Source organism: Oryza brachyantha, chromosome 10 (genome assembly GCF_000231095.2).
Source record: "Oryza brachyantha chromosome 10, ObraRS2, whole genome shotgun sequence".
In the NCBI taxonomy this organism is placed as follows: domain Eukaryota; kingdom Viridiplantae; phylum Streptophyta; class Magnoliopsida; order Poales; family Poaceae; genus Oryza; species Oryza brachyantha.
The window spans coordinates 4,861,956-4,871,967 of NC_023172.2; the positions used below are offsets into that span (position 1 = coordinate 4,861,956).

The 10,012-nt window shown below is 38.2% G+C and overlaps 1 protein-coding gene across 1 annotated transcript; it reads left to right on the forward strand.

Annotated features, from left to right (window-relative positions):
• Nucleotides 1-1,863: 1,863 nt before the first annotated feature.
• Nucleotides 1,864-9,599, forward strand: LOC102710730. The gene is made up of 19 exons (XM_015841421.2): nucleotides 1,864-1,889; nucleotides 2,123-2,431; nucleotides 2,527-2,592; nucleotides 2,695-2,868; nucleotides 3,730-3,804; nucleotides 3,880-4,006; nucleotides 5,028-5,092; nucleotides 5,191-5,261; nucleotides 5,403-5,512; nucleotides 6,081-6,118; nucleotides 6,659-6,788; nucleotides 6,879-7,046; nucleotides 7,213-7,287; nucleotides 7,414-7,475; nucleotides 7,643-7,712; nucleotides 7,785-7,834; nucleotides 8,553-8,786; nucleotides 8,874-9,020; nucleotides 9,116-9,599. Exons 2-19 carry the CDS (start codon nucleotides 2,243-2,245, stop codon nucleotides 9,251-9,253), a joined length of 1,989 nt encoding a protein of 662 aa, XP_015696907.1. The 5' UTR covers nucleotides 1,864-1,889; nucleotides 2,123-2,242; the 3' UTR covers nucleotides 9,254-9,599.
• Nucleotides 9,600-10,012: the final 413 nt, after the last annotated feature.

Consider the following 10,012-nt stretch of genomic DNA (forward strand, 5'->3'; position numbering starts at 1 on the left):
CGATCTACGAGTCGTTAATCTTTTACGTCAGTGCACTATAACATAAGATAGATATGGATACATACAAACATCACCACACACTAAACAAATAAATACAATCCCTTTACGTACTGAAAGAGACGGGGACTTACGTTTGGTGCTTCCGGAGTTCTCTGGAAATTTGATTGTTTATCACATATTAGAGTATCTTCAGAAGATGTTTAAAACTATAGTCCTAAATTTATTTATTAGGATAACAAAAAGGGTATGCTAAAAGAATCACCCAATTCTCCAAGCGATACCTTTAAAATAGAGTTCAGAGAACTTCTAAAATGTGCCATAACATCAGTATGGACATTTTCAACAAAATTTTGACGTTACTGGGTGATCCTAGTCCAATTGCACAGGCGCGTTGACACTTGAGGCCGCGCGAGGCCAATCGCGGAGGCGAGATCAATCTCTCCAAGTCGCACGAGGCCGATCAGCCTGCGTTCGAGGCTGCGCGGAAAACGATAAACGTAATTAGTATATGACTAATTAAATATTACTCATTAAAAATATTAAAAATAGATTTATTTGATCTTCTAAAATAATTTCTATATAATTTTTTTTTCACGAATACATCATTTAGTAGTTTAAAAAGAATGCTAACGGAAATCGAGCAATAGTTTAGCCAGTCCGATGCATGATCAATTCAACTGTGTTTTAATATTTCAATATGGAGTACTAAACACCTTTTGATATAGCAGTGGAACATTTTTCTTTTAGCGGTGTTGATCAATGTTTCCTCTGTGAAAGCTCAATGTTTCAATCGTGATACAATTATGTTTCAAAAATTTTAATATAATGAAACACATTTCAAAATAACGGTGAAACATTCTTTATATTATTTGATGAAACCACACTAAATTTTTCACCACTATATTGAAAATAGAGTGAATTTCACAACTACGTATAGTTTGGTCAAACTATCACAAAGCTAAAAAAATTAAACGACGCGTATCATAAAACTACATATTTGATATCATTTTTTTCACAAAATTACAGATTTAAGACTTCGTATCCCAAAATTACATTATAAAGATTTATGTGTAATGTATACGGCGGTGTAATCAAATCACAGATCAAATAAATAATTTAGAGTAAAACCGTTTAAAGTTTAATGGTAAAGTTGTTATGAGAGGGATAGCCGATACTAGGAAAAATGAGATAGAATGATATATGCATGGAGTGCATGGAGCACGCGGGCTGAGGGGCAGTTTTTAGGCGAAAAGGCTAATTCGCGCACGCTCGTGCGGAGTCGAGCGCGCGCGAACACTCTCAGAAACCAGTGCATTGTTCTGCTGCCATGCACTGTTGGGCCGCCAGCCAAGCTTGTTGGGCCGCCAGCAATGGAGATTTGATGGGCTGAGAAAATTAAGGCCCAGTATTTGCAAGGTGTAAGTTTTTTTTATTTTACAAAATAGAAATTTTATCTTTATATTTATAATGTTTACATGTATAAATTTATATGTATAAAGAATTTCCTATATTAAATTTATATCTATAATTTTTTGTTTATATATAGTTTTTATATCTATGTAGATTCTCATATGGAGTGTATGTATGTGTGTATATATTAAGTTTATATATATATATATATATAACTTTATATGTATAAAGTTTATATAATATAACTTTACGTGTATAAAGTTTATATATATAAGTTTACATGTCTAAAGTTTTTAGATATAATCTTATATTTCTAAAGTATATACATATGTGTCCATATATATATATATACACACGTATATACATAAATTTATACGTAAGTTTACATATGTAAAGTGTTGGTATATATATTATAGAGGTACGGCAGCGGGCAGTCCGGACTGTTTTGCTGGGCGGCGGCGTGTGGGCCTACGAGAAAGGTAGAACCGTAGAAGCGATCAAGCGATGATTCATTCGCTCGCGCAGTGCGTCCGCGACCGATCGCAATTAGACACACCCGTTTTTAGGCCCAATTTTTTTTTTATGGACTAAATATTAGGTGCTGTCTTGGATATGCTCTAAAGTTTAGAGGAAGTACATTGAAATTAAAATTTACATGTACTTTAAATTTGAATGATGACTGTCTGGTTATGGATGAAAAATTGAAATGTAGGTCTCAAATCGGAACAAAAGTTCAAAAAAGAATACCCACACTGCTCTTGATTTGCCAAGGGCTTAAAGGCCGGAGCGGAGGAGCCCGGCCGGAAGGAGCGACGCCTGACGGCGGCGCCAGATGTTCCGCAACAAGGTCCTCGTTCGCGCCGCCCCCTCCGCGCCGCCTCCGCCGTTCCTCCTCCGACAGGTCTCCTTCCCCGCCGCCGTCCCCGCGATCGACCTCGACATCCTCTGCTGCAGGCTCTCCCGCCGCCGTCGCCTCGCGTGCCTCCTCCAGCCCCCGTCCGACGTCCTCCTAGTCTACCAGGTCACGGAAACAGAAAGTGAAGAGGTGTTCGTCCGTCGCACTGTTCTTGACGGAGGCTTTAACCCGTGAGAATTGTGTGGGTCGCATCGCTGCAGAGATGCCAGGCCTGCGCAGCAGCGGAGGCCGCGTCCGAGATCGCGGCGGCGTTCGAGGGCGCCGCGGTGAGCACGCGCCCACCACCTGCTCGATGTTTTGCTTCACCGAGTAAAATGGTTCGTGAGGCTGCGCTGGTTTGGTTGGGTTCTGACGTTGTAGCCTTGTAGGTTGGCGAGGAGGAGGAGGTGGTTTGTTCCGGTTCACTGGTTGCGAAGGCGGTCGAGTGCGGCCTGCGCTCCCTGATGCTTGAGCATGGATGGAGGTGTCTTGGGGAGGGCGTGTATGTCCATTCGACATTTGCTGCGACTGAGGAGAGAACTGATCTATGCGCGGTGAACGTGGTATGGTGCCGTTCTCCCTATCTACAAAACTATCAACGTCCAAAAAATACATGAAAAAGGATCTATATTTCTACAATGCTACATGTCTGCATGCCACTTCTTCTGTCCAAAAAGTGTCATGCGTTTTCTTCACATGATGAGGATACGACCATGTGATTGGACGATCAGTCAAAGCCTGATCCATATGTGATGGAAAGAAGATGTGCAAAAAGATATAACAGATCATGCAACAGCAGTTCTGGTTTCTTTCTTTCTACACAAGCCCATTTGCCTGACTTTAGTTCTGTTTAGAACAATCTTGATGCAGGCCAATTTAAACTGTATTTGTAGATAATTCAGCATGTAAATTTGTCATAAGAAAGATTATTTATCATTGTTTTAGAAATCAAGGTAAGTTGTTTGCCTAGGATAGTTTTTAATGTGCTTTAGTGCATCGCATCATAAATTCATATGTACACCATATTTCCATGGCATGCTCCCGAAACCATAGTTGCCGCCCCATGGCAATTAATTTATCAAAATGACAATAACTAAGTTGTGCTTATCAATCAATCGGACATCTGTACCGCTGTGCCATATCAGGCAGCTGAAAGTGAGAGTACAAACTAAACAGCCCCTAACTACTTTCTTATATGGTTTATTCAGTGGAACAAGGATTGTACACAATATACTGGGCAAAAAAAGTTATTATATTCTGTTAGGTTACCCAAAAAAAAAAAGTTGTCCCTTGCACCCTAACCTTTTTTTTTTTTTCTTTTTTTGCAGTTCAGCTGTTTAATTGTTTAGGTACACTGTTTTCTACACTTTCTTATTTGCCTTGATGGCAATCAACTTATATATTTTGTGGCCAAATGGCTGCAGGAAGTCAAACTTGGGAGGAATGATGATATTGAATTTTCTGTCTCACCAGATGCACTTCGATTTATGACACATAAGGTATTTTTGTCTTTCTCCTCCTTTGCCACAACAAAGAAGAAAATAATACAATGAACATACATGTTTTGCTTCTAGTTCTTTGATTCTATCAGCTCTGATAAAGTGGAAACGTTCAAAAATGGCAACAAAGTAATTTTGGGTGATTGTAACTTCCAAACAGCCTGTACAACTCTTCCAACACTTCAGGAAGGCCATGTGATTGGTAAGCTAATGATTTTGGGAAAATTATGCTTTTGGTACTAAGAAATATTAATTTTTCATTTGTGCCATTAATTGAGCATTTCTTCCGGATGCCATTCCTCTGTCAAGCCACATTTTATTTTTGCCATTGATGCTATATTGTTCAAGATTTTACTCCACACACATCTGTTTTCCTCAAAAAACAAGAATGCATGTTCTATTCCTTCCTCCAGCCATCCTCTTCACTACAGCAATGCCAAGCAAAGAAGAGCGATGCTAGAAACCTAAAGAAAGAAAATGTCACAATCAGTCTCTGCTCAACAGGTGGCATTCATAGCTTTCACATGTAGTCAGATTCAATCAGCATCCAGCTATGCTCAGCACAATGACTTTCATAGCTTTTACATGTAGTCAGGCCAATTAAAAAGTGAGTAAAAAGAAATAGATGCATACATATAATGATCCCTGTGAGCTCCTGGTTGTGATAGGGCAGGCCGAGAGACAAGGCTAGACTTTGCAGGTGAATGGTACCAAGGACTTGCTTTTTCCTATGTAGTCAAGTGATGCATGAGAACCTAGCTATCCTCTCTCTGGCAGTGTTATTAGACATGGACTGCTCTCTACAGGGGGTACTGGAGATCAGCTTGCCAGGAAATGGCAATGGCCACAGCATAGGTAAAGGCCCTGAGGCCTGAATAATGAGAATGGAGACCTCGGGTAATCATAGCTAGCTTCCCTGGGAATAATCTTTTGGACAGGCATTCTGGGCTGTGAAATTAGCTTCTCCATGGTGATTGGCAATAGAGGGCAGCCGGCAGCCTCCACGGTCGTCGGTGATATCTAATGTTCACCAGAACTAGGCAAGAATGGCAAATGAAAATGGACCTGATGAAAGGATGCCATGAACAAGAAGTGCTCAAAATTAGTGGTGTAAAAATGAAAATTAAACTTCATGTAGAGTTGTAATTTATTTTTTCCCTTTTTTCTGTGTTACTCCTCTGCTTAGTTCATTTTTCAGAAGATTTCTTTTTCTCCTATAATAGGTTTTAGCAAGATACTCCCTACAGGACAATGCTTGGACAAGTTTATGCAGCTTTGCTCACTTAAGGTGAAATACGGTACTTCGTACCTTATTAAAATATGCTGTTTTTTTTCCTTTGGGAGTTGGTCCCCCAAGTAACATTTTACACATGTACATATCTGCAGCATGGTTTAGAGGCAGACTACACTTATCATGAAGCTGTCAGATTTGGTTATGGATCTTCCCTTGAAATGTGGTAGTTAATTAGCTGCACTTTCCTGCTAAATATCCACTGTGCCTCTTGATTTTGCACAGTTTGTATTGGTATCTTGAGCATTACTGCCTGTCACTTGATCTCTATATGCACTCGTATGTTTATTATCTCCTAATTATGTAGGTTCCCTTGTTCATTTGTTCTCCAAGGTTCAGGGCTTCAACCAGCCCCCAAATCTTCTAGAGCATCAAAGGCAATGTCTGCCTTGCAATCCTTTATGGGATTATTGAGTGGTGAGTGATATTGTGTTGCTAAGTCTTACGAAAATCTTGGCTGCAAACTGTGAGCTTTTAATGCATGTTTGTAGTCAATGAATGCTCCAACGTTCATGTTAGGCAATATAACCATGATTATGTGGGTATTTCTTTCTTCAATATATAATTGTTTTATGAATACTAATTACTCCATCCGTTTCATATTATAAGATTTTTTCTAGGTTTCCCTAGATTCATCCATATATCAATGTATATGTGCCTAGATTCATTAGTAATGAATCGAGGCAAGATCAGAAAGTCTTATAACGTGGAATGGAGGGAATATTTGCAAGAAACAACATCTATTAGGCATGTTTGGCATGGCTCCAACTCCTAATCTAACTCCTGGAACAGAGTCCGGAGTGGAGTGACCCTAACCCCACCCCACCCTTCTAGTTCATATTTTCAGATCACTCCAGCCCACTCTGCTGCCTTTTTGTTGGAGCTGAACCGTTTGGTTGGGCTCCAGCTCAAGGAAAGGTATATTTGGGAGCTGGAGTCCTGCCAAACAGGCCCTTAATTTTTTAACTTGTGTTCCTTATTTCAGCTTGGAACTTCTTTGGCCAGAATCAACTAGTAATCAAGGTACTGCTTATGCAACTGCATTTTCATGGAACTGTTGTTTAGTTTCATTCAAATGTTAAGAGTGTGTTTTGTTCACTCTAAGGCCTGTTCTGTTTACATATAAAACAATAGATACGTTCTTTTTTCAACAAAATGGCATATACTTGTTTGCCACTAGGAGCAATAGAATTTTGTACATGCCTTAATTATAGATTAACTTCTATATTGTATATAATTGGCAGCTCAATTACGTTGGACTGTTGTAGTATTATTTTTTTGGGGGTGGTAATCCATAAAAAAAAGTACAGGGATAGGAGGTCAGCAACAGATTTACTACCACTACCACCTGCCCCTTTTTAAAAGGGGCAATGATGCTATTAAGTACTAAGCAAAAAGTAACATATTTGCTTTTTTTATCTACATAGGCAAGGGAAATACTGTATCTCTGTATGATCATTAAACTGAGATTCAATTTTGTAGCTAAATCTTAAACAATGTCAGACTTTATTTTTCACTAAGTAGTTGTGAAATTAGAACAGGGCGAATCTTTTAATGTTGCAGGAACAGTTGCTACTCAATTCAACAGCAACTCTGCCTAGCTGGGATAAGGCTATAATCAATGCAAGGACTAAAAATTCTGAAGGCCCTGGACATACAAATTTTGTCATGAATGATCTATCTTTGACTCTAGGTACAATCTAGCAAGTTACTTTCTCCTACAACTGAAAATTCTTTTTTATGATCTGGAAGATGCATACTTACTCTGTATTTATTCTTCAAGACTTTCGCACTCCAAAACCTGATGTTCTATGTTCTACAAGTGTCAAACTGTGGAATACCAAAACTCAGGTGGCAACTCTATCTTTTGACATTGATGGCACTGACAATGGAAAATGTTCCATCAATGACTGCCAAACACAACCTGTTGTTCGAACCAATTTATACAAGTGTAAGATTAGATTTTCCTTTACTCTGTCAGTTTATTTCAAGAAATACAAGAGTGATAATCGTTGTTTTATTATCTTAAGTATGCAACTTTTGTGTATATCTCAATTTGTTCGCAATTTAGAGTGGTAATAAGTTCATTTAGTTTTCTGTATTCAAATCTTATGCAGCACAAGTTACATTGTTGAAGCCATCATTTAGCAGAAGTAAATCAGAAGAGAGACACAAGACGAAAAGTTCTTCAGGTAAATATTATATCATCACTCATCAGTAAATGCATGTGTTGAACATCTTTACTTTCTTCAATTTTTTTGGTGCATTCTCCTTTTGAGTTCATTTTCCATTATAATGTTGGTGAACACATGTTGCAGAACATTCTGATGATGATAATTCGGACAGATTGAGACATATTTCTGTTACAAATTCAGCACTGGTAAAGTCCTAACATCCTCTAGTAACATCTATACTAGCACTATTTTCTGTTTGGCCGAATAGGTCTACAAATGTTAACAAAATATTGATGCAAATGGTCACAGTGCGCTACATGATTACTGAAACATGACGTTTGTGGATGGCTCAAACCCTTTGTGATCCTTACAGGTTTCTGGAAGTCATAAAAGAAAGCATGCAGAATCTCCTGTTAGAAATGGTCAAAAAGTAACTTTGAAAGGTATCTAGTACTATCAGGAAATTGATACAATTTGTAATAATTGGTATGAAATCTAACATTCCTTCCGTGCAGTGCATTTACAGGATTACTCACAAAAGGAAAATTTGGATGCAAACAAGAAGATACGTGTCTTTTCATATTTATTATTTGTGTGTCAGCCAATTCTATTCTTGGTCATCTAACATACTCCCTCTGTTTTTTTTTATTTCACGTCGTTGACTTTTGGATTGACGTTTCGTCTTATTTAAAATTTTTGCGCAAATATGCAAAATTATAATTGATTCTTAAGGTTCCTTTAGTAATAATAATCATAACAAAATAATTAATAGTTATATGAATTTTTTGATAAGACAAATGATTAAACATAGACTAAAAAGTCAACGGCGTCAAACAAAAAAAACTGAAGAAGTAAAATTTATTGTTCTCATGTAAAAATGTATCTTGCATAAAATAGTGTGGAAGAACTACCTCAGCCATATCTGATGTCTTGTACTCTTGTACTTCAGAGAAACCATTCAACTTATTGGGGGAGTTTGGGAGGGTCATTAACTCTTTTGCTTCAGTTGGGCAGCAACAGGCAATAACATTTCTATTCTTACTATACAACGGGAATAATCATTGTACAGTATTACAGGTTGACAACGATGCTTGGATACTAGAACTGGATAAAATGGAAAATTCTCTAAATCTGGACTGATTGATGAGTGAGAATAGTTTTGACTCCAATGCAATAAGAATACACGACATATGGCGGGCATATCTTTCTTGCAGGACATGCACTGTGTTGCACACATCAAAATCTTATTTGCTTGCTGCTAACTCAGATGTTTCTCTATGCACAGTAAAGATTGTATACCACGAGTCCCAGGTGAAGCAAGAACAATGCCAGGTGTCAAGACTGATGTGCTTAGCACAAAGGTAAGAAAGCTGACATCAAAGTGTGTAGTCATCAATGATGAGAAAACTGCAGCAACAAAAACAAGAACTAAACAAAAGGTTTACAAAGATGAGCTAACTGCAGTAACAAAACCAACGACAAAAACAGAAGATGCCAAAGGCCAGTTCACTAAAACGGTAACATTATAATTTTTCTTGTCGATTATATTCTAGATTACTTTCCATATAGATGTGGTCATCTTAACGATGAATTTATGCCTTCAGGTGGTAGATCATCAGAAGGATGAACTAGCTAAAAAGGCAACGAAGGCAAAAGCAAGAGCAGCAGCTAACAGCATTGAGTTATTAACTTTAATGAACTCAAAAGCAAACTCTGATGTATCCATATCCAATGATGACATAGTTAGAAAGGTGACAGGAACTTTTGCCTCGAAAATTTCTAAGGATCAATTAGATATAAAACTGCTTGCTTTTTAATAAATTAATAGCTTGACACCAAATTTCAGGTGACAGATCATCATAAGAGAGGCGAGTTGCGTTTGCTAACAGTTGCAGATCTGAAATGTTTCCTTAGTGCAAGAAAAGCGAAGGTTGGAGGGACAAAGGAAGTGCTTATCAAAAGAGCCGCCGAGCTCCTTGGTTGACATGAAGAAGATTTGACCATAGCTCTGTGGTGGAGAATATATCTTCTTCCAAAGGCGTCGATTTGGTCCGGTCCTAATAACTATGCTCGTAATTGGCGTTGTGCTTGTGTCATAGCACAATTTCGTCGGTTGGGACCTTTTTTCTTTGCTTGGTCCAGTTGAGACTAATTTGGTGCTTCCGTCGTAGCACCCTTTCGTCAGTTTGAGTTGTTTGCTTTGTATCGTTGGGGACTTTTATCGCTAGCTCGACTTCTCTAGTGTTTATCTTCTCTCAGTCTTCATGTATTTCAGATTATTGTGTTCCCTAGAATTCATTTGTGCCTCCATTCTTGGCCTCCTTTTGTTGTGATGTTTTACCCTCTCTTCCTGTTCTTTGTTCTTTGTGTAGCAGGCCGTCAAAGGCTCTCCTTCCTGCTCTGAGCCTGTTAATGGCTCCTTTCCATTGCACGGATTTGAAAAAAAAAAAGCAGATTGGAATGTCATGTATTGACAAATCCCGCATGAATTCAAAATATAGGAATTTTAAACATGTTATATTTAGAAGGTTCATACTTATTAGGAATACAACGATAGAGAGAGAGAGAGAGAGAGAACATGTAGAGGAAAAATAAAATGAGGTTTCAAGGAAAAATAAAATGAGGTTTCAACGTTACCAACGGCTTGGAGCTTCACTACAGCCTGAAAGAGCTCGGTCTTGATTAGACCTGGCCAACAACATACCACGAATTTTGTAGTAACACATGTTTATGCACCATTCGA

Bases quoted from the DNA above. Each gene is read 5' to 3' on its own strand.
- LOC102710730 (XM_015841421.2), top strand. From the start codon at position 2,243: ATGTTCCGCAACAAGGTCCTCGTTCGCGCCGCCCCCTCCGCGCCGCCT. The intron at 7,713-7,784 runs GTATCTAGTACT...CCTTCCGTGCAG, and splicing joins TCAAAAAGTAACTTTGAAAG to TGCATTTACAGGATTACTCA. The intron at 7,835-8,552 runs ATACGTGTCTTT...TTCTCTATGCAC, and splicing joins ATTTGGATGCAAACAAGAAG to AGTAAAGATTGTATACCACG.